The following is a 25744-nucleotide window of genomic DNA, read 5'->3' on the forward strand; positions in this document are numbered from 1 at the left end:
GATCGTCCATCTTAGATCGTCGTCGCCATAATAATCCATTCTATCCGTTTCTTTCAATCGCCTGTATCTCCTATTTCTTGTCCCAGATGGCATTTTGGTCAAAACAGCGTTTCTTTGACGGCACATAGCCGGCGATGTGGAGCGTTCCAGTGCCCCGGTTTGGATTCACATTGTAAACAAGGCCTGTCTCGGCTCCGTTGAGCGTCCTAGGATAAGCTACTTCCGGTAGACTGGAACTGTTGCTTTTCAAAATAAGAGCTCGACTGGAAAAAATGCTGGCGTGAATTAGATCCTAATTTTTCAATAAATGCTAGTGGTTAATGTGACTAAGAAGGAGGCATTCACGGTAAAAGTGTGCGAGTTCATTTTAACCTTAAAGGGCCACTTCACCCCTTTTGCAACCAGATCTTGGTGTTAGCATTATGTTATGCTTCAGCTATTGAAAAATAGCAGATCTACAAAATCATAGCGTGCCACTCACGCCACTCGGAGCTTGTAGGTCTGCTATTTTTTTAAAATCGAAGAACGACATAGAAACATAGCTTTTTCAGAAAACTGTCAGGATGTAGAAGACATTTTTTTGAATCTGATCTCAGGTCAAAATGGGTTAAAATAAATCAGACAAACTTCTTTACTGCGCTGCCTGCAGTCGCAAAACTAAAAAGTAAAAAGATAAAGTAACTAAAAAAAGTAGTAGCCATTTGATTCGGGCAGGGTTCCTTGACACGGAGTGAAAACAGGGGGCGTCGCCCACCGCCAGTAGACCTAGACCACTGGGTACTTTTTTGCGTCTTGGAAAAGTCTGGTGACCGAGGTTGTTGCGCCTTCTCTTGAATCTACAGTTGGGTGCCACCAATATTGTCCCTTATCATTTGACCCATTTAGGCCTGACCTCAAAATTTTTAAAAATCCTTCTAAATCCTCCAGTTTTCTGAAATAAATATTTTCACGATTTTTCTAAAATAGCAGACCTACAAGCTCGTAGCGCGCCACTCGGTGGCGCGCTATGAGCTTGTAGATCTGCTATTTTTCAATAGCTAAATTATAACATAATGTTTAAAACACCAAAAGGGGTTCCCGCCCAAAATGGGTTAACTGTCCTTTTGCGCAGATCACGCAAACCTCAGCAAAAAGAAAAGGACAATATCTATGGCCTCCAACTGTAGGGGGACGCGTTCTGGCGTGCACGGCGCACGTGCACCGTTCCGTTCCTGCGCATGCACGTCACACTTTGTCTTTTTGGGTACCACGGCGTGGTACTGCGTTCTACACGCATGACACCACTGGTCCCATATGACCGGACGGTACAGCAAGGGAACACTGTTGTTTTCGTCGACTAAAACTAAGATGAAAAATGTTCGTCGACTTCCTTTTTCCACTGACGAAAACTAAATGGAAACTGAATAAAAACTAAGCTATGGCGACTAAAACTAAGACTAAATATATTGACAATTTCGTCAAATAAAAACTAGACTAAAATGTTAGGAAGGGACTAGTGGACAAGAGATCCAGTATAAGTCATTTTACACTGCTGAAAATAGCAGATCTACAAGCTCACAACGGGTCGCAGCGCGACGCGTTGTGAGCTTGTAGATCGGCTAGTGTAAAATCAGTCATTACGACGGCATCAAGGCCCGCCGAAATACATTTCAGTCGACTAAATCAACTGTAGATTTAGTCGACTAAAATCTCAGGACATTTAGTCGACTAAAACTGAACTAACACTAACAGGTGTCATTCCAGGTGACTAAAATGTGACTAAAACTAAGTGAAAACTATTCAAGAGACTATGACTAAAACTAAAATAGAAATTTGCTGACAAAAACAACACTGCTATGCAAGGGAAGTAGGAGGTCGTCATAACATTGCATGTTGACCATGTATGAATTCACCGCATGCATTTTTTTTTCTATAATTTTTATCCCACAATTTTGTAACCCATTTTTCACCCCTGTGTCAATTATCTAATGTGATCCTGGGCTCTACACACCCTCCGCCAGCCTAGTCCCCATATATGGGGGACATGGGGAGAGCAACGGACTTGAACTCATGCTTCCTTCATGCCCGAGTGTCCAAGTTGCTCCTTTACACATGACAGGGGGGAGTTTCCCTGGTTGGACGTAGCACGTGGAAGGAACACGTTATTCCAACCAGTTCCTTACACCTCCATCAGGCGCCCCGGCTGGCCAGGGGGAGGCAGTTTAGAGACCAGGATTACTGCATGTTTTTTGTGAGGGTACCTACCCTAGGGGACACGGGGAGAACATTCAAACTCTAGGCCCTTTCGCCAACCCCGCCTCGGGTATGGGCACTGATGACGCGGAGGAGGAAACACGCCGCCAGCACCCACAGCGTCCCAAGCGGGAATCGAACCCAGCACCTTCAAGCTGTGAGGCGACAGCACTACCGACTGTGCCACCGTGCCCCCAAGTTCACCGCATGCATGATGGCTCCCGAGTATGTACCACTGATCAAAGTGTTTGTGTGTGTCCGTGTGTGTGTGTGTGTGTGTATTACCTGGTCGGCCAGCGAGGTAGACAGCATGCTCATTAGCTCTCTCTCTGCAGTCAGCCTCCACATCTGTTCCCATCTGAGCTTCCGTAGACGGTCCAGGAGAAGCAATATCACACCTGCAAGGCGGGCGGGGCAGGGCGACACACACACACACACACACACACACACACACACACACACACACACACACACACACACACACACACACACACACACACACACACACAGTGTTGAACAGACTGTGAAACGGAATATCCCTATGGGAAAATAAAGACTGATTCTATTACTATTATTATTTGAGTAAAAGCAGGTCCTTATCTGGCAACCCTCTGGATACAGAGGTGATAGTAATGCAAGTAATGCAACGCCAATGGGCGGGAACCCCTTTTGGTGTTAGCATTATGTTATGCTTCAGCTATTGAAAAATAGCAGATCTACAAGCTCATAGCGCGCCACCGAGTGGCCCGCTACGAGCTTGTAGGTCTGCTATTTTTGAAAAATCGAAGATGACTGACATAGAAACATAGCTTTTTCAGAAAACTGTCAGGATGTAGAAGACATTTTTAGAATCTGATCTCAGGTCAGTTGGTAATGCAACTCTGCGTCTGTATGATAACACTGTATGGCTGCCGGCAGTTGTGGTACTCCGATTGCAAGTAACAGTCCTGTATTCAAAATGTGACTTGAGCGGCCTGGGCCGTGGCTCAGCGGTCCAGGCACCTTGGCTGGTAATCCAGTCTGGCAGTGTGCCGCGGGTTCGACTCCCGATCCCGACGGCCTTTACTGCATGTCTGTCATCCCCCCCCCATCTCTCTCCCCATTTTCTGTCAGCCTACTGTCTGTCCCTCCATAAAAAAATATAAAAATAAAGGCGAAAGCCACAAAAAAAAAACATAACAAAAGAAAAAGAAAATGTGACTTGAGCAAAAGCACAAAAGTATTGGCAACAACGTAGACTTCATGGCGTGTGTAACTCCTTTAAAACCCGTTTTGACCTGAGATCAGATTCTAAAAATGTCTTCTACATCCTGACAGTTTTCTGAAAAAGCTATGTTTCTATGTCCGTCGTTCTTCGATTTTTCAAAAATAGCAGACCTACAAGGTCGTAGCACGCCACTTGGTGGCGCGCTACGAGCTTGTAGATCTGCTGTTTTTCATTAGCTAAAGCATAACATAATGCTAACACCAAAAGGGGTTCCCGCCCAAAATGGGTTATGGCTTTCTAAACTAAAACTGCATAGGCCTAACGATTGTGGACGGAGTGGAAATAATATGACATTTCTGATAATGTCATCTAGCTCTTTTTTACACAGATGAATAAAAACGATTCCAATTATTATGCAAAAAAAAAAAGAAAATTGCAACTAGCTCAAAAATAATTGCGATCGGGCAATTATGCAATCATGCTGACGGGGGCCTATAGGCTCTGGTAGAGAAGACAAGAAAAGTGATTGAAATGTAGGATATTTGGCTAATGGGGAGTACGCCTGCTTCTCTCCGTACATTCTGTCCCTGCCGAAAGGAAAAAACAGACTGCACTTGTAACAAAATAACTCCTATTTTCCTGCCGGAAATAAAAGCAATGGGCCAATTTTCAGAAGGGGGAGACATAGGGTGAACAATTTTTTCAACCGGGAACAAACAAACCCTCTTTCACTCCCCACTGTGCACCCATCTGGCTGGCTGGGCTGCCGTCGGAAAGCCAGCTAACTGTATAACTGGCTGAGTAGAGAGCCCTCTTGTTAAGATTGCCGCGATATGCAATGCATTAGCAATAAAAACCTCCTCCGACTCTTGGCCGGGAGGGGCATAAAATGTCGCTCCATCTCGAAAAGACTGTCCCCTGTGGATTCACGGCATGGGAGACTTTATGGCCGCCGGGAAAACCCGGGCCTTTAATATAGGTTTGTTTGAGGGAGAGGGGCCGTTATGCCACCCTGGGTGGCCACATTGAACGGCTTACTGCTTCCCTTTTAACCCATTTTGGGGCGGGAACCCCATTTTGGTGTTTTAAAGCATTATGTTATGCTTTAGCTGTTGAAAAATAGCAGATCTACAAGCTCATATGAACTTGTAGGTCTGCTATTTTTGAAAAATCTTTGAATATATATTCTTTCAGAGTTTCAGTTTTTACCTCAAATCTTTGCTTCTGGAGGGTCCCTGGAACATATTTTCAGATGGGGGTCATATTACATATCATTTTTGAGGTCCTTGACATGAAATATTGAGAACCACTGATATAGAAACACGCGGTTTTTCAGAAAAAAATACATTTTAAAAAATACATTTTTTAAATGTCGATGTCAGGCCTAAATGGTTTAAATCTATCCATTGTGAAAGGCTAGCCTCTCGCATCCAGTCGTAAAGAAAAGCACAGCTTATTTGGGCGTTATGGTCAATAATACTCTACACCCTACCATCCGCATCCACCGTTGGAGGTCCAATAAGACGAGCAGGTTTAACCCATTTAGGCCTGACCTCAAAATTAAAAAAAAAAAATCTAAATCGTCCAGTTTTCTGAAATAAATATTTTCACGATTTTTCAAAAAATAGCAGACCTACAAGCTCGTAGCGCGCCACTCGGTGGCGCGCTATGAGCTTGTAGATCTGCTATTTTTCAATAGCTAAATTATAACATAATGTTTAAAACACCCAAAAGGGGTTCCCGCCCCAAAATGGGTTAAAGATCTGCTTGGATTTGATGGCGTGTGGGAGGGCCAAAAGAACAACATGGTCATGATACAATCAAAATCCATTTCCCGATCAGCAGTGCTCAGGAGCTTTCTCTGACGGTGTACTTTTTACATTTCCAAAAAAGTTTTTTTCAACTTTTTAACAAGGACTGCGTTTGGTTTACGGTGTGTCCCCAGCACATCTCATCAATGCTGACTCATAACACCCTCTTTCTTCCACGGGAGGGAAATGATGCCCGCTGTGTGTGCTGCGAGGTCCGTAGAGGTAAAACAAAGAAAAGTTAAAAAAAAAAATTGAAAGGTATATTCAGTGATTTCACTTCATTCAAATACCACTTATTTTCTCTTTTTTTTTGGATAATCTTCCCTACTATAGAGTGTGCTGACCATATAAGGAGTTCCTCCCTGTCCCCAGTGAGCCCCTGGGGTCAAAAAAACCCTAGTTTCAGTTTTGGTGGCGGGTGGCAAAGCCTTCATCCAATCAGGATGAGAGGGGCCTTCCTCCAATCATGATCGAGTGGGGGCGGGCCTTGGTGCTGTTGGCCTGTTGCACTTCCCCCCCACTGTAGAGCGTGTGCATGTGCACATTTTGTTACCGGGGCGGACTGGGTGGTTTTCCAAATCACCCAAATCACTGAATGCTCCTTTAAGCTTTCCCATGAGGGAATACACAAAAATGCAAAACATTATTCATGGAGAGTTGTTTGCAAAATTAGTGTATGGCAGCAGTCACAATATTTCTGGACCAATCGTCTTTTCTCATTTATTATTTTTATCCTTGCCTAAACACAAACATACATAATGAAACAATTGTGCTGTGCCTGCATGTCACTGTGGGGTCCGGGAACTCCCAGGGGCCCCTCGAGTGTGTTAAATTACTCATGGTTATAAGTAGACCCTTGAGAATGCTGTACAAATGGAACCAATGTACACACTCGGAGGTAAATTAAAACAGATTGTGGGTCCCAGAGATTACAATAAATAATAAAACAAACATTAACCCATCTTGGGCGGGAACCCCTTTTGGTGTTAGCATTATGTTATGCTTTAGCTATTGAAAAATAGCAGATCTACAAGCTCGTAGCGCGCCACCGTGTGGCGCGCTACGAGCTTGTAGGTCTGCTATTTTTGAAAAGTCGAAGAACGACTGACATAGAAACATAGCTTTTTCAGAAAACTGTCAGGATGTAGAAGACATTTTTAGAATCTGATCTCAGGTCAAAATGGGTTAAATGGAGGTTCGAGGCCTAATGCATATAAAAAAAACGGGGGGTCCTTGAAGTCAAAAAGCCATAAAACAATATTTAGTTCCATCATCATGATCACTGGTTGGTTCTCAATGCATCTCTGGTGTCCTTGAGTGGATTCCAGGTGCTCCACGGCAAAATGAGCACCTGCCTAAGGTTTTCTCCATGTACCTGTATTGAAGCCCCTGCCTAAGGTTTTCTCCATGTACCTGTATTGAAGCCCCTGCCTAAGGTTTTCTCCATGTACCTGTATTGAAGCCCCTGCCTAAGGTTTTCTCCATGTACCTGTATTGAAGCCCCTGCCTAAGGTTTTCTCCATGTACCTGTATTGAAGCCCCTGCCTAAGGTTTTCTCCATGTACCTGTATTGAAGCCCCTGCCCAGCGCGGGCCAGGGTCGATGGTTCTTCCACAGGTTGCCCAGGTACCAGTCACTTTGGTTCTCCACCAGGCCCAGCACCTGCTGACCTGAACACACGGCAAAGCAGAACAATGATTACTGACCCGTCACAGAATAGACTCTGGAACTGCCATTATTTTTTTTTGCAGCAATGGAGTTGATGTATTCTTTGGAAGGACAAGAGCTCTCGATTTGATTCAAGGCTTTCATGAAGGAACAAACAGACACGTTTCGACATGCCACGTCTCCTTAACACATTTTGTGCCCAAGTCTTTGGACGTCTTTGAAAAAAATATATATATTTTTTTATTTTTTTATTTTTTATTAAAAAAAATAAAAAAAAATATATATATATATATGTTTTTTTTTTATACGTGGTGCCAAAGTTAGTGTTTTCGCCAATTGAGAATGCATTTGGCGTTTAAATTAAATAACTCAGAAAATATAAAACATTTCAAAGTAAAAAGTTCCAGCATGTGTCTCCACAGTCAGCTGAATTATACAAAAATGTGAATGGATTTTCCAGGTGAAAGTGATTTTTGGGCAGTTTTGCGTGGGCTCTCAATGTGTTAAGAAGATAATAATAAGGTGCAAGCAAGCAGACAAGCACCAACGTTCATACACACCACGTCTTTCTTAAGTTGATAATAAGGTGGAAGCAAAATACACAAACGTTTTGACGTTTCGAAACGTTAGCCTTTGTTGTCCCGTTTGCGCCGTGACCTTATTAACCCATTTTGGGCGGGAACCCCTTTTGGTGTTTTTGAAGCATTAGGTTATACTTTAGCTATTGAAAAAATAGCAGATCTACAAGCTCATAGCGCGGCACCGAGTGCCGCGCTATGAACTTGTAGGTCTGCTATTTTTGAAAAATCGTGAAAATGTGCCTCAAATCTTTCAATATTATATTATTACAGAGTGAACATTTTAACTCAAATCTTTGCTTCTGGGGACAACATATTCTCAGACGGGGGACGGAGGCCAATTACATATCATTTTTGGGGTCCTTGACATGAAATATTGAGCACCACTGATACAGAAACATAAGGTTTTTCAGAAAACTGTCAGGATTGTGAAGAGTTTTTTTTTTTAATTTTGACGTCAGGCCTAAACGGGTTATAGCCTTGAAGCAAATAGAGTGAGTCTCACGCAGTCTGAAGGAGACACGTCGAAACGTCTGCCTTTGTATGTTTGTTTGTTTCCACCTTATTGAAGCCTTGAACCAAATCCAGTGTTCTCCGGTTTGTTTCGTCATTCAGAAGTGCATGGCGCACAGAATAGTGTGTCCTTTTCTGAGAGCACAGACCTCTGTTTGGAGAGTGGCAAGTGCAAGAGACCCCCGTCAATGAGAATATAAGTCATACTGCCCACACATACGAAACTGTTGCTGTGTGCGCAAAAAAACAAAAAAAACAATTTTGACCTGAGATCAGATTCTAAAAATGTCTTCTACATCCTGACAGTTTTTTGAAAAAGCTATGTTTCTATGTCAGTGGTTCTTCGATTTTCAAAAATAGCAGATCTACAAGCTCATAGCGCGCCACCGAGTGGCGCGCTATGAGCTTGTAGATCTGCTATTTTTCAATAGCTAAAGCATAACATAATGCTAACACCAAAAGGGGTTCCCGCCCAGAATGGGTTAAATGTCATTGTGTGGTGTGACATATCAATATTAGCATCCTTCTTTCAGCTTAATGCACGATGTGTGTATAGGATTTGCGATAGTGACCTTCAGTTGTACCCTACTATGCATTATGCATATACAATAAGTCCACAACATAGTGGACTTATTGTAGAATGATTACCACTAAACATTCCACCACCATTACAAAATAGCGTGTTAGTTACGATATAGTGATTCGTAATGATATGGACAGTAGGGAGTGATTTCGGACACAGCCTGTGTCTGTGTGTGTGTGTGTGTGTCTGTGTGTGTGTGTGTGTGTGTGTGTGTGCGTGTGTGTGTGTGTGTGTGTCCGTCCGTCCATCCATCTTCAACCGCTTATCCACAGTCGGGTCACGGGGGCAACAGCTCCACCAGAGAGCTCCAGACTTCCCTCTCCAGAGCAAACATGTGTGCATGTTTTTATGCATTTATCTTGGTAATTACATACAGTAGGAGCTATTCGCTACATCCGCAACATTATTAGAGAGCTCGCTTTTCAAAGGTTTCGGGCAAAACTGTAAATTAGTGAAAGATGCCGAGGAGACCGCGAGGCAAAGTTTCTGCTGTGTAGACAAGAGGCAGGGTTCGTATGAGGGGCTCAGCAAGCAGCCATTTCTGGGTCAACTAGTTTAACTCATTCTGGACGGGAACCCCTTTTGGTGTTAGCATTATGCTATGCTTTACCTATTGAAAAATAGCAGATCTACAAGCTCATAGCGCGCCACCGAGTGGCGCGCTACGAGCTTGTAGGTCTGCTATTTTTTGAAAAATCGAAGAACGACTGACATAGAAACATAGCTTTTTTCAGAAAACTGTCAGGATGTAGAAGACATTTTTAGAATCTGATCTCAGGTAAAAATGGGTTAACACAACATAATCTCTTCACGAGGTGAACATTTGCGCACAATTCAACTTGCAAGTCTCGAGCCCAGAGCGCTTTAAACTGCCGCCCCTCGGTAACCGGACTGTCACTCCACTCTCGTTGGTGGAGCCGAGAGAAATGCTGCAAATTAAATGTAATAAGCCCTCGGTGTGGACTTAACCCATTTTGACCCGAGATCAGATTCTACAAAATGTCTTCTAAAATCGTGACAGTTTTCTGAAAAAAACCCATGTTTCTATGTCAGTGGTTCTTCGATTTTTCAAAAAATAGCAGACCTACAAGCTCGTAGCGCGCCACTCGGTGGCGCGCTATGAGCTTGTAGATCTGCTATTTTTCAATAGCTAAAGCATGACATAATGCCAACACCAAAAGGGGTTTTCCGCCCAGAATGGGTTAAGTAGATGGAGTGAATTGTACAGTTCTGAGCGGGGTAGACACAAACGTACAAAACGCAAAAAGAGCTAAAGGAGGGGGCACATGTAAATCACCATTGGCCGCCGGCCGCCGTGGGGAGTTTTTTTTTTTTTGGGGGGGGGGGAGATAAAAGGTCACGGAGAGACGGCCATTAAGGAGGAGGAGACGGGAGCTGGTGACAGAGAGAAGGGGGTGTGATGGCCGACAGCCTTTATATGAAGGCTCTAAGGAAGATTAATGACAGCTTATTGGAGCCGGCAGTGGAGAACGAGTGGCCCTTTAGACACACGTCGGAAAACAAAGCCCGCCCCGCTCCGCTCTCGAGATGATCACCGCGCGAGACAATCTAAATCAGGTCGCCAAAAACACACCCAGTTCCGCTTAACCCATTTTGGGCAGGAACGCCCTGTTGGTGTTAGCATTATGTTATGCTTTAGCTATTGAAAAATAGCAGATCTACAAGCTCATAGCGCGCCACCGAGTGGCGCGCTACGAGCTTGTAGGTCTGCTATTTTTGAAAAAAATCGAAGAACGACTGACATAGAAACATAGCGTTTTGCAGAAAAATGTCAGGATGTAGAAGACATTTTTAGAATCTGATCTCAGGTCAAAATGGGTTAATGGGAGATGCTTTAAAGGTGGCTTTACTTGACTTGTGTTAATTAGACCTAATTAAACCTAAGTGGCAGTAAGAACAACATTTAAGTGGCAGAGAAAGAACAAAGTTAGAATTAAGGGTCCCTTCTATTGGCAAAGGACTGTTTTTTTGTACAGCGTCCCACAGCCAAAAACTTTTGTTTTTGGCACGCATAATGAGATAAAAACAGGATAGCGACTGAACTGAGGGTACGATCCCCGACTGTGAAGACTATGGAGTGTCTTCAAATCCCTGTCAATGCCTGTGTATCTTTTTAAGCTGGACAGCCATGACAGGTGAGGGAGAAAGATAAAAAAAAAAAAAATCAATACGGTTGTACTCGACGCCTAGACAAAGAGAGACGGAAAGAAAAACCCTGTTGTTTTTAGACAAACATCGTAATCAGGATATCCCATTTCAAAGAAACAGGATAAAAACCACACAAACACAACAACATGCTTCTTCAGAACCGCTCCAAACCCAGCCCAGCCACCTATACCGTTGCTTTTTTTTCTTAGCTCACATTGCAATGTTTAGTATAGCTATTGATCAGGAGATCGCTCGCTGGCTGGGCTGGGCTGGGCTGGCTGGCTATCTGGCTTGTCAGCCAACTACCGGATTAACCCATTCTGGGCGGGAACCCCTTTTGGTGTTTTAAACATCGTTATAATTTAGCTATTGAAAAATAGCAGATCTACAAGCTCGTAGCGCGCCACTGAGTGGCGCGCTACGAGCTTGTAGGTCTGCTATTTTTGAAAAATCGTGAAAATATTTATTTCAGAAAACTGGAGTATTTAGAAAGATTTTTTTTTTAATTTCGACGTCAGGCCTGAATGGATTAAAGCCAATAGCCTGCTATTTATAGATTAGAAGTCTGGACAGAATGCATTAGATTCATTGCGGTGGGTGATGCGCGCAAGTGCACTGCGATGCCTTCAGACAGTGGACCCTCAGTGCGATCCATACCCTTATCAGCCGACGTACGAGCAGCTACGGAGGGGGGGGGGGGGGGGGAACTTATCGCATCTTAATTAAATTAGCCGTGCAAAAAGATAGATGGAAATCTCTCCATCAATCTTTTTTTCTCTTACTGCTATATCCACTGCAGCCAATACCGGTACCTGGGAGTCCCAAGGTCACGCTGCCAGAATACTCCATTGTTAACCCATTTTGAGCTGAGATCAGATTCTAAAAAATGTCTTCTACATCCTGGCAGTTTTCTGAAAAAGCTATGTTTCTATGTCAGTCGTTCTTCGATTTTTCAAAAATAGCAGACCTACAAGCTCGTAGCGCGCCACTCGGTGGCGCGCTATGAGCTTGTAGATCTGCTATTTTTCAATAGCTAAAGCATAACATAATGCTAACACCAAAAGGGGTTCCCGCCCCAAAATGGGTTAACCCATTTAGATACAGAGGACGATTCTTCAAAAAATCTCTGTTTCTATGTCAGTGGTTCTCAAACTATTTGATGTCAAGGACCCCCCAGAATTATATGTAATTGGCCGCCGACCCCCATCTGAAAATTATGTAGACCCCACCCAGAAGCAAAGATTTTAGTTAAAAAACATTCGCTCTGAAAGAATCTATAGATTTGCGCCCACATTTTCACGATTTTTCAAAAATAGCAGACCTACAAGCTTGTAGATCTGCTATTTTTGAGTGGTGCAAACCACTCCAACAACCAGATTTGTCTGTATGTTTGTGTACGTGTCTGTGTACCTGTGTACGTGTCCGTGCACAGGTGAGCATGGTTGCTATATGGTTAGTGTGTGACGTCACTGACATAGCTGATCAGACTATATAAGACCTTGCACCACTCGGTTCACACGGGGTGTGATTTTTAAATAGCTAAAGCATAACATAATGGTTTAAACACCAAAAGGGGTTCCCGCCCAACATGGGTTAATTTCAACTCTGAGAGCCGTGTAAATGGAACTAAACGGTCAATTTGGTTCCATTTGTACACTCTCAAGATTTAAAGCTGCGATCCATAGCTTTTATGACCTCCCCCCCCGCACAAGGGACCACATTTCTACGAGGCAGTCCCCCCCCGCTTAGCCACGGGATCTGTTATTTATGAGCTTCAGACAGGGCTACTTGTCCTGTAGGTCAGTGGTTCCCCCACATTGACATTCTTTAGCCTGCGGAACCCCATTTGAAAAGATATGCCAGGGACCCCCATAAAGAGAATATTTCTACGGCTCTAGCGGTGATTCTCAACCCGTTTAATTTCAAGGACCCCCCAGTTTGACGTGCATTAGTCTACCCCCATTTAATGGTATTTCTATCTCTTGGAGACCCCCAATTTATATTGTAAAATCAATGTTAATTTACAAAATGGAACCAAATGGATCAGTCAGGGTCCATTTGGTTCCATTTGTACACTCTCAGAGTTACAGACCCATAAGGGTCCATTTGGTTCCAAACTATCATTTAGCTGGGTACCCTCTGGAACTCTGTGTCCTCTTACTGTCAACATTAAAGCTGTAATTATCAATAATTTGACATTAATTTGACAGTGACATTGAGTTTGCATGCGTTTTGTTTTAAGTATAATCACAATATTACACTCGAGGGTGTGCTTCGGAGAAAAAACGCTTCTCGATCATTTGATGAATGAAAAAGGAATTGGTAATTGAATAATCACTGAAAAAATTATTGATAATTACAGCTTTAATGTTGACAGTAAGAGGACACAGAGTTCCAGAGGGAACTGCAGCTGTAGGTGTCCCGACACTGGGGGCTACATGTCTCGATGGGAGAGTAGGGAGATCACCTCAGACAACTGCACGTACAGTAGGTAATATGATATCATCAGCATACCCTACCATACAGATGTACTATATTGATGTACTATACTATGTTATATTGTATCAACATACTCTACTGGTACAGGTGTACTTTAATGTAGGTATTTCATAACATACAGTTGGGTGCCACCGATATTGTCCCTTATCATTTGACCCATTTAGGCCTGACCTCAACATTTAAAAGAAATCCTTCTAAATCCTCCAGTTTTCTGAAATAAATATTTTCACGATTTTTCAAAAATAGCAGACCTACAAGCTCGTAGCGCGCCACTCGGTGGCGCGCTATGAGCTTGTAGATCTGCTATTTTTCAATAGCTAAATTATAACATCAGCAAACCTCAGCAAAAAGAAAAGGACAATATCGATGGCCTCCAACTGTACATACGATGATGGCCCACTGAATCAAAACGGTTGCAGTACTTAGTTTAGACAGTGCTTGGTTTAGACTAGTCATTGGTTAGACCAGTCATTAGTCCTACAACTACAACCCATATCTCAAACCTCACCCTAAACCTAACCTCCCACAGGGGGCAGCACACCTAAACCTAACCTTAACCCATGTCTAACCAATGACTAGTCTAAACTAATACCCAATCAAAACATAAAAATCAGCTGTGCTGCGACGGAGTCTCGCAGAGCAGAGCCGGATGAGTTTGCATTGGCTAGCGGTCTGCATGGGACATTTCCGGTCGTATAGTGGCTAAATCTGGCATGGGAAAAAAAATATGAATTTCAATTGAATATCTTAGTTACAGTGACATTGAGTTTGCATGCGTTTTGTTTTAAGTATAATCACAATATTACACTCGAGGGTGTGCTTCGGAGGAAAAAAAACGCGTCTCGATCATTTGATGAATGAAAAAGGAATTGGTAATTGAATAATCACTGAAAAAATTATTGATAATTACAGCTTTAATGTTGACAGTAAGAGGACACATGCTATTTGCTTCTTGTGCATTTCAATCCATTTAAAAAATAAATACATCAAAAAATACCAGTGATGCAAAGCCCAACATCTATTTTGTAATTTATGAGCCTGTCATGGTGTGCAGGCGCGTCAACTTTTACCTATTTAGCAGCCCTCCATTGTCGACAGCCTGCAAAAACCGGTGGAAATTCATTATTTTCGGACCGCTTAACCCGTTCTAGGCGGGAACCCCTTTGTGTTAGCATTATGTTATGCTTTAGCTATTGAAAAATAGCAGATCTACAAGCTCATAGCGCGCCACCGAGTGGCGCGCTACGAGCTTGTAGGTCTGCTATTTTTGAAAAATCGAAGAACGACTGACATAGAAACATAGCTTTTTCAGAAAAGTGTCAGGATGTAGAAGACATTTTTAGAATCTGATCTCAGGTTAGAATGGGTTAATCCGTTCTGGATGGGAACCCTGTCTGGTGTTTTAACCCATTTAGGCCTGACGTCGAAATTTAAAAAAAATGTCTTTTTTAAAATGTATTTCTTTCTGAAAAACCTCTTGTTTCTATATCAGTGCTTCTCGATATTTCATGTCAAGGACCCCAAAAAATTATATGTAATATGCCTCAGTCTGAAAATATGTCGTTCCAGGGACCTCCCCCAGAAGCAAAGATTTGAGTTAAAATGTTCACTCACTGTAATAATATATATATTCAAAGATTTGAGGCACATTTTCACGATTTTTCAAAAAATAGCAGACCTACAAGTTCATAGCGCGCCACTCGGTGGCGCGCTATGAGCTTGTAGATCTGCTATTTTTCAATAGCTAAAGTATAACATAATGCTTTTTAAAACACCAAAAGGGATTCCCGCCCCAAAATGGGTTAACAGGTGCACGTCACGCCCCCGTCTCGCTAGCTGTGCCAAACGCAGACGGACGGAAGGGGCCCCATGTCGTACGCGTGTGCATCTATCCCACAATGTGCCCTTGGGACACCAAAAGTGATCAGCTAAAAAGCATTACTGTCACCAAATGTTTTTGATCCGCTGAGTAAGAGAAGGAGGGATCCTCAATGCACTTTGGGAAGCGCTAATACACTTAAGTGTCCATAATTCAAGGGTAGACACTGAGGGAGTTGGCGCTATAGCCAAGTGTCATCTCCTATTATTCGGCAGCAATGGCTAGAGCTTGTGGGGGGGGGGGGGGGGGGACCAGGTGGAGGAGGGTAATGATGTCAGCTCTGGGGGGCGCGCCTTCGCGTTGACCCATTCATGTCATGTCAGGTAGTCCCTTTGTTTTTGCAGAGCAACCTGTTCAAAGTGGATTCCTGTTACCCAGGTCTGACATATTGGAAATATATGCTTCCGATGTCTTGTTCAGCTAGACCAGGGGTTCTCAACCCGTGGGTCGCGACCCCTCGGGGGGTCGCCAAATTATTTTAGGGGGTCCCCAAATTATTTTCAAAAAAAAAAAAAAATGATTTTAAAATTTTATTTTTTCAAAAATAGCAGACCTACAAGCTCGTAGCGCGCCACTCGGTGGCGCGCTATGAGCTTGTAGATCTGCTATTTTTCAATAGCTAAATTATAACAATGCTTAAAACACCAAAAGGGGTTCCCGCCCAAAATGGTTTAAGGTTATTGTAGCAGTCAATTTATATTGGGGGTCGGGAGGGGGCGGGGTCCCGAGACATTGCCAAAGCATTTCCGGGGGTCCCCGGCCCAAAACGTTGAGAACCCCTGAGCTAGACCACAAAGTGTACCAAAGTCTATGAGTATATGTGACCAGATTTGACCGAGGGGCTGCCATTGGATTTTTTTGAATTTCCGTTTTTTCATGTCATGTGAAAGCAGGGAATCATAGCTTCAAATTGACATATTGGTTGTTCAGTTTGACCCACCAGGTTTGGAGATATGGCTTATAGAAAAATGTCTTGCAGGAGTAGTGGAAAAAAGACCAAGCAGAGAAAATGGACTTCTAAGCTTTAGTTCAGTGATCTGTGACTTTAGGGGGCGCTGTTTTCCCTTCATTTCTCCATTAGTCAACCAGCAGTGTTGCCATGTCTGCTTATTATAATTAGTTGGCCTTGTTTCTAAAGAAAAATAATGCATAGGCCTACTGTACCAATTTTATAATAATTTATAACCTGTTAATAAAAATGTATTTGACAAAAATAAAGTGTAGTTGATTATTTGGGCTTGTTTTTAAAGTGTAGTTGATTATGGAGAGTTGGTAACCAAGTGGACCCTTATTAGATCTTTAACTATCAAGTGTAAAAAGAAACCTTAAAAAGGTCCATTTTGTTTCATTTTACACTCTCAAGATATACATAATTGTTAAACATCTGCATTACTTAATTTACAATAAGTCTACACAATTAGAGAATGTTGTTATCTTGATCGTTTGCCTGTTATCTCTCCTTTTTAAAATAGGCTACTGTATTTATTTGGCCTTTTGTAGTATGAAAAAGGGAAAATAACAGTGGCAGATAAATTAGGCCTATGTAAATGTTCCAGATGAGTACAAATAAAAGAGCTATATGAATGCAATAAATAAATAAATAAAAAAACAGTAACCAACAGACAACAGGACAGTTTGCTCTCAAACCCTCCCAGCACAAATTGTGCCCTCTTGGCTCTTCTCTTAATTCCTCTGTTTCATTAGCCTGTTATTATTATTATTTGTCTGCAGACCCCCATCTGAAAATAATTTATGCCAGACACAAGATTTGTGTTGTTTGTATGCATGTAGATCCGCTATTTTCGCTTATTTTGGGCTTGTTTTCATATACCGGGTTGCTTATTTCTCTCGCAGAAACTGGCAACCCCACAATGATAGCCGTTAGCTACATTTAGCTAATATATTGATATCAATCCTGTAAGCTAAAACAAGTACATTATCGCGCTATATTACATATCGATGCGATCTGCGTTATTATGACCTTAATTTTCATGGCAGGTACATTCCAAAGCAACTAATAATAACCACGTTATGGTGACATAATGTTACAATGTTTACAATACATTCATTCGAGTCTTCTTCTTCTGCTATTGGAAATAGGAAGCCATTTCCGCATTTTCCATTGTTGTGGTCAACAGTGCCCCCAGCTGGAACATTAGCATGAATTAGCTTTAGGCGGACCAAAATAAACACACTTTTTACAAAATATCGTTGTTAATACTTATTTCTGTGCTATTTCTGTTAGCCAGTTAGTAAAAGACTAGTATTATCTTCCAAAACGATTGTGTACAAAAAGGCGGATTTTAGCGGAATTTGCATACTATAGCAGGGAAGCCGTATGTCTAGTTAGCATTGGTTAACCCAATGGTTATAACATTAGACATAGTGACATGTTTAAGCATTTATTTCATATTTATATGTCGATATCAGCTCTGACATTTATTACAGACCTGCTCTAACATGACATGAATAATAATATAGCTTCAGATTATTTTAGACAGAAAAATAAAAAAGGACAAAGAAAATAGTCTTTCAGCTGTCCTCAACAATTGCCACCCCCGCGATGGCAGGCTCTATATCGCGTGTGGTCACATATGTGCATTTGCATTGTTGCTGTCAGGTAAAAAGAAAACATCTGTATTTCCAAAAAACTATTATTTGCAGCGAATTAATTGAAATTAAGCAATGATCCAAATGTAGGTAAGCCAATACTTTTCGTTAAAATATTGATAAGACCAAACAGACTCCAGACACAAATAACACTACTTTAGTGCAACACTGTTGTACGACAAAATAGGGCATTCATTTATGGGAAAAAAACAACATGAAAAGTTGAATTACGGACAAGGTTTGTGCCCACCATTGATGATATCTATACAGTAATGGCATACAGTAGACCAAATTAATCATTCATACATCCACATCAAACAGAGATGAGAGCAGAGCGAGCCAAAGGGAGTCGAAAGGGATGAAGGGTCAGATAAGGCCTTCCCAAACTCGACTCTATTCATCACACTGTACTGTACTGTCTGCCTGCCCTATCTCCCATCCTCCTCCTCCTCCTCCTCCTCTCTCTTTTTAACTTGTCACCTGCATTAACCCATTTTGGGCGGGAACCCCTTTTGGTGTTTTAAGCATTGCGTTATACTTTAGCTATTGAAAAATATCAGATCTACAAGCTCATAGCGCGCCACCGAGTGGCGCGCTATGAGCTTGTAGATCTGCTATTTTTGAAAAATCGCAAAAATGTGGCACAAATCTTTCAATATATTCTTTCAGAGCGAACGTTTTTAACTCAAAGCTTTGCTTCCGAGAGGTTCCTGGAATAATATATTTTCAGATGGGGGGGGGGGGGTCCGCGGCATTCCAATTACATATAGTTTTTGAGGGTCCTTGTCGTGAAATATTGAGCACCACTGACACAGAAAACATAGGGTTTTCAGAAAACTTTTAGGATTTAGAAGACAGCGTTTTAATGTCGACGTCCGTCGGGCCTAAATGGGTTAACTCTCTTTAAAAATGCCTGACCTCCGTTCTTGGTGAGACCTCAAGAACGTTTCCTTCCCGTGATTAATCAGCCCTTTCTCGGTCTGGGAGGAAGAGAGGAGGGGTTATAGAAAGAGAAGAGAAATAAAGAGGAGGAGAAGAGATAGAACAGAAAGAGAGAGAGAGCATGTCTGCGGCGCCCTCCCCGCTATATACGCTATACCGACGACTACGGGTCACAATTATTTTCCGTCGGCGCGCTCCCCATTTCGTTCTCACCTCACGGAAGGACTGGAATTGGGCTCAAACAAACACGGGAAACCGAGACGGCGAGCGCAGCACTATCTATAACGACCCCGCCGCGATTGATGTCCTGCACTCCGGCACAATACAAATCTCCACAACGACGCACGAGTCGTTTACTGGCCGGGGCGCGGAGAGTGGGGGGGGGGGGGGGGTGGGTGTGGGGGGTTGGGCTTGCGGCTAGGGGTGATCAAAAGTAGCAGATTTGAGCGTGTCTATCTGCAAACATTTACAGTGTTTTTTTTTAACCCATTTTGACCTGAGATCAGATTAAAAAAATGTCTTCTACGTCCTGACAGTTTTCTGAAAAAGCTATGTTTCTATGTCAGTCGTTCTTCGATTTTTCCAAAAATAGCAGACCTGCAAGCTCGTTGCGCGCCACTCGGTGGCGCGCAACGAGCTTGTAGATCTGCTATTTTTCAATAGCTAAAGCATAACGCTAACACCAAAAGGGGTTCCCGCCCAAAATGGGTTAATTTTGGAAACAGTTCTGGAGTTCTTTGATGCGTGTGACTTTCGCTCCACTGCGTTTCAAACAAAAATATTTTACTTTTGATCCACAAGCTCACGACGCGTCACATTGTGAGCTTGTTGCAAGCTTGCAGATAGGCTATTTTTCACCATTATTCATATTAAAAAAAAATGTATTACACACGTTAAAACATTTCAATATAGCAATGCATTGATATTAAACATAAAGCACTATTGGATATTTTCAATGCTGAAACTTTCCCAGTACATTAACTAAAGTACGTTTGAAAAGGGCAGATTTCACTTCAATGAGAAAAATGAGAAAAATGAGAAAAAAGGCCGCACACTCGTAGCCATGATGCTGTATATTTATTGACAATACATTTTGTCTACAGATTTCACTTGTATTCATATTTGACCAGAAATATATTTACTTTTGACTGTACTGGAATAGAGTACTTCTTGCTCCCTCCCTCCCGAAACACAAACCACAAAACGTTGTGTGGAGCGGTTGCCTTGCTCAGCTAAAGCAGCAATGCTGGCAGATGATTCAGCAGAGGCTTTGAAAATGTGATGCTCCATGTCTTTCCATTTAAGCTTTTTTGCCACCAAGGGAAGGACTACTCCTCTCTACTACTCTGGGTGGTTGAAAAGAGAGCCAACAAAACATCCGTCTCGTTGTGGCGATCACTCCGCCTTCAAGGCCGGAGGACACTGGATGAGCTGGAATAGCATCTACTACAGTGTGTGCGCGACGTGTTCCAGGCCGCTGGCTCTCTCTGGGAAAAGAGACTTCATCAGAAGCGGTGATGGGCAATTATTGCTTCCGTCAATCAAAACAATATTACACGGAGACCTGCATTCGCCGTGATAACTCGCTCTCGCCCCGGTGCCTCCGCCCGCTTCGTTCTCCTATCTCTATCTCTTGGCCGACCTGTGTCTCTCTCTCTCTTCTCAATTGTGTATTTTTTTTTTCTTTTTTTTTTACAGGCACACCGGGGTGAGTGGTACATAATGCAAGGGGAGAGATGAAAGCAGACGCTTTATGAATGCTGGGGAAAAAAATCGTTTCTATTGACATGGCGGTTACACTGAGGACGGGCCAGAGTGTCACCGGGCCCAAAAGGTTGATCTATAAGGCTTCCCTTTGATCCGCCATGCACCATTAACACTAGCGCGTCGGAGCGGTCAGGCTGACCGATTTTGAAATTTTGAAGTGGATTTTCTTTGCCCATGAAGTCCTGAGAAAGTTCCCCTTGCATGACTTTTTCTAAATGTTCGATTCAAACCATCTCTGTTTTTTTTTTCATCTGAAACGTTTTGGAAATATGATTTTAGACATAATTCTACTAAAATGTCTGCTCTTTTGCGGTCCGTGGGACCGCTCTTAGAGCCCTCACCCTTTCTCCCCCACAAGCCGTGCTGTTCACACCTTCCTCCCGGCTGGAGACGGGCATTGTTCAAGCTAATGTGTCATTTGCATTCCAACCTACATGTGGAAGTCCACATGTAGGCAAACTTACATTACAAACTTACATAAACTAAATGTTGTTTTAGATGTTATATTTCTTATATGCGGTTTGCAGAAATAACGATGTCTGACTTTATTTCTCGAAACGGAAAAAGAAATATGTTGACTATACACACCATCTTTAGCATAATTATGTTGGAATAATAAAGTTTATAGCATTGTGACTATGTCGCGCATATTCATTTCATATATCAGCGCATCAAAAATATTTTTACTTTATTTTTCGGAGGGCACGCTAAACGAACAGTGTAAAAATGACATGAATCAATGACATGAATCATTCCAACGCGATAGACCTCCTTCCCTATAATGTATCCCCTCTATATAAAAATGACAATATATAACGCTAATGTCGTATTTATTTTATTGTCTCAATACAAAGATGGACAGTGTAATTGCTGCGCAAGGGTAATTAATTATAGTGATAGTGTTATATTGTGTAACACTAAGAAACAATAAACATTCTTGAATTAACACAAAGTATTCATGTCTGACTTTATTTCTCGAAACGGAAAAAGAAATATGGTGTGTGGTATTGTTTCCACCAAGCGCATAGCTCAATAGATATAAATACATGTTGACTATACACGCCATCTTTAGCATAATTATGTTATAATTTATGTTCATGGATCCAAGTAAACAGACATTGTTTTTTTTTACTACGGTACAAATTTGGTTGATTCAATACAGAAACGAGACGGTAAGATGCGCTGATATGAAATGCGCGACATAGGAACGTGGTATGGTACAGAAACTAGCTATAGCTAGCGCTATATTGAATATATAGCGCTCACATCGTCACTATAATTATAGTTTGGTAAACTGAAATGAAAAAGAAAATAACTTTTCTGCACGCGACCAGTGGAACTGATTTCCACGCATCACGGCTCTCTTTTTTCTCTCTCCCTCCCTCTCTCGTGGAGAGAGGGAGCTGCTGCTACGGATCTCTCTGCTGGCACAATAAATCAAATATATATAAATGACATCGATCATAGGCGGCGGCTAGGCCAGGCTTAGCCTTCCCAACAATTATGCTGGGTATTTTTAAAATATATATAGGCTAATATGTGGCTAGCCGGCCGCTCCCAAACTCCCAACTCCTTTGTCTGTAGCCTAAACTTTTCTGATTTGCACGCACGCACGCACAGCTGTCGCGCATATTCATTTCATATATCAGCGCATCAAAAATATGGTGAAATATGGTGTGTTGACTGACTGGCGTATTGTTTCCACCTATCTATTGAGCATAGCTAAATAAATACATGTTGAAAAATAACTTTGAGTTGTCCTGTCGAGTTGAAACGCTGCCTTGAATTAGTTGGAATGTGACATTTAGAAGACAATGGCAAGTCGTCAACCCCCCGCCACGGGGGGAGAGGTGTGAAGAGATGCAGGGAGAGAGTGGCCAATGGAATTGCACGAAAAACACCGGTCAGCCTGACCGTTAGCCGTCATAGTAGTAGTGATTTTAATTCAGACATGCTAGTGTTAAAGCCCCATAGATCACACTTTACCTCCAGCTGGGCGCCGTGGCGAACAGTGGGATCCTGGATGAAGCCTTGTCAATATTCAAAAAACATCTAAAGAAATATCTTATTTCTTCCTCTCTGTAGATTACATGATTTACTTTGACGCGTTATATTTTCTTTTGTGTGTTTGTCGTTGGTATTGTTTATTTCCCTTTTTTGTGCAGTCTGTGTTTTTTATTTCTTTATTGCACAGCTGCCCCCCTTTGCCAAACTTGTAGACTTTTGTATTGTTCTTAATTGAACTTTTAATCTGTTTTAAATCAATGACCTCTTCCATACAGGAAAGGATTCCAAATAAGCCAGCTGGCTTCTTCCTTTCCTTGCATTGTATTTTTGTTTCTTGATATGTATTGTCTATATTTTGTACTACATGCTAAATAAATAAACCTAAACCTAAAGCCGATGTCGGGGGAAACTAAAAGGTGCCTGATTAGAGCCTGACCAATGCCATATTTTTTGGTCCAATGCCCGTCCCAATTTTGAGAGTATTACCGATGTTTTGACTGATATTTTGCCAATGGCGTATGATGATGCGGAAAACAAATTGAATCAATTTGAAAAATGTCAGTAAAGTTTCTATGTGAGAACATTCAGCTTATAAGCAACAAAAAAAAAGATCACACATTTACACATTTTTATCCCACGATTTTGTAACCCATTTTTCACCCCTGTGTCAATTATCTAATGTGATCCTGGGCTCTACACACCCTCCGCCAACCTATAGTCCCCATATATGGGGGACATGGGGAGAGCAACGGACTTGAACTCATGCTTCCTTCATGCCCGAGTGTCCAAGTCGCTCCTTTACACCTGACAGGGGGGGAAGTTTCCCTGGTTGGACGTATAGCGCGTGGAAGGAACACGTTATTCCAACCAGTTCCTTTCCCCTCCATCAGGCGCCCCGGCTGGCCAGGGGGAGACTAGGATTACTGCATGTTTTTCGTGAGGGTATACCTACCCTAGGGGACACGAGGAGAACATGCAATGGCATGAATAAGCCAAATATTAACCCGTTTTGGGTGGGAACCCCTTTTGGTGTTTTAAACATTATGTTGTAATTTAGCTATTGAAAAATAGCAGATCTACAAGCTCGTAGCGCGCCACCGAGTGGCGCGCTACGAGCAGGACAGTTAACCCATTTTGGGCGGGAACCCCTTTTGGTGTTTTAAACATTATGTTGTAATTTAGCTATTGAAAAATAGCAGATCTACAAGCTCATAGCGCGCCACGAGCTTGTAGGTCTGCTATTTTTGAAAAATCGTGAAAATATTTATTTCAGAAAACTGGAGGATTTCGAATAATTTTTTTTAAATTTCGACGTCAGGCCTGAATGGGTTAAAAGTCCATAGACTTGACTGCCACATGACGTCATGGCTATAGCACCCCTCAAAAATAAATCACGTTTTGACTAAATAATAATCATAATAATAATGGCCGATTGGACTATAGCTCTAGCCTGGCGAAGGGAAACAATAGCATGCCGTCATGCTGTTCCATTTCTAACCCATCCTGGGCGGGAACCCCTTTTGGTGTTAGCATTATGTTATGCTTTAGCTATTGCAAAATAGCAGATCTACAAGCTCATAGCGTGCTGCTATTTTTGAAAAATCGAAGAACGGCTGACATAGATAGCTTTTTCAGAAAACTGTCAGGATGTAGAAGACATTTTTAGAATCTGATCAAAATGGGCTAATGCATTGTTGCATGGTCACACCCATGCGGTAAGACTCTCCCTGATGTCAGAGATGTGATGGCCACCGCATGACACCAGGTGATACGGCACTGGAGTGGTGTAGCAAAGGCCTCGGTATGGCGTACCCCTGCTGCAAGCTTTCTAACCAACGACTTACAGAACGAACAAGGCCTGACATTAGTCTCGTTTCGGGAGGTTCACAGTGTCTTGCCAGTGTAGGCCAGACTGCACTCAGGCTATAGCTAGTGCATTAACCCATTTAGGCCTGACGTCGAAAAGTCTTCTGAAAGAATATATATTCAAAGATGTGTGCCGCATCTTCACGATTTTTCAAAAATAGCAGACCTACAAGCTCGTAGCGCGCCACTCGGTGGCGCGCTACGAGCTTGTAGATCTGCTATTTTTCAATAGCTAAAGTATAACATAATGCTTAGTTAAAAACATCAAAAGGGGTTCCCGCCCAGAATGGGATATAGTCACTATTGTACCGTCTTAATCAAAAGACACGGGAGTTAAACTCACGCCATTAGTAGTGCGATCCTTTTTTTTCTAAAAAATACGCGCGCAGTTCCTCAAACACCGCATTAGATCCCTGCGGGTCACGGGAGGGTAATAATGAACGTGTTTTTGCTCACTGCACAGAGTAAAGAGTCTGCCGCATGCAGCCGCACGATGCTGAAAGAAAGGAAAGGAAAGGCCTCCCGGATGCCGAGAGCAGCCATCAGCGGTCGGTGAAGATGGATGAAGCTGCTTCGTCAAGGCCTGTGGGTTGAATAATGAACTCATCTAATCGGCCACATCTGAATTTCCAAGGTGGTTTTCTTGACCACCTCCCCCAACATCCCCCCCGCGCCTCCTCCTCTTGTCTGACACCACCTCTCTCTCTCTCTCTCTCTCCCTCTCTCTCTCCCTCTCTCTCTCCCTCTCTCCCCCTCTCTCTCCCCCTCTCTCTCCCCCTCCCTCTCTCTCCCTCTCTCTCTCCCTCTCTCTCTCTCTCCCTCCCTCTCCCTCTCTCTCTCCCTCTCTCCCTCCCTCCCTCCCTCCCTCCCTCCCCCGTCCTTCCAGATATCGCCATAGTAACGGTAGGGGCCTTAACAAGCGAGCACATCCACTCCCCGCCTCATTAACAGTCTTGATGAAGAAGGGTCAGGGACGGATGTATTCACCCAACCTCCATGCTCCTCCGTTGCACTCTCTCCTGTACAATTGCACATAGACATGGACTCGACACTATAGCGACATATCTTTTAAAACAGATTGTGTGCCCAAGACGTCCACAGACATCCTGGCAATTACCCCGTATGTGGTGCACAAGACAAAAAAATAATAATTGTTTTTTATGGAAAAAATAAATATGTCAAAAAAAATGAATGTAAAAAGTGTGCACCCTGGGGTTTTTTTTTTAAGTGTTGTGTGGGCACACAATGTTTTAAAGAACCCCCTAAATTGATGGGATATGAATTTGACCACGGACCAACCAACCATCTGAAAATAATTTGTGCCAGGGAACCCCATAAGGCAAGGTTTGTATACAATCATTATCAAAAAACATGCTCACAACAACCCATGTGTTGTGAGCTTGAGATGGGCTA

The 25744-nt window shown here is 42.6% G+C and overlaps 1 protein-coding gene across 2 annotated transcripts in view; it reads right to left on the reverse strand.

Moving 5' to 3' along the window:
• large1 (LARGE xylosyl- and glucuronyltransferase 1) overlaps positions 1 to 25744 on the reverse strand; it is a 199182-nt gene that overhangs the window by 58340 nt on the left and 115098 nt on the right. For both annotated transcript variants that reach the window (XM_079493719.1, XM_079493720.1), the window contains exons 7-8: positions 6816 to 6920; positions 2518 to 2630 (exon numbers count right to left, since the gene is read on the reverse strand). In XM_079493719.1, the coding sequence (XP_079349845.1) occupies positions 2518 to 2630; positions 6816 to 6920 (218 nt within the window). The remainder of the gene's footprint in view (positions 1 to 2517; positions 2631 to 6815; positions 6921 to 25744) is intronic.

Source organism: Electrona antarctica (assembly GCF_951216825.1).
Source record: "Electrona antarctica genome assembly, chromosome: 23".
Taxonomy (NCBI): domain Eukaryota; kingdom Metazoa; phylum Chordata; class Actinopteri; order Myctophiformes; family Myctophidae; genus Electrona; species Electrona antarctica.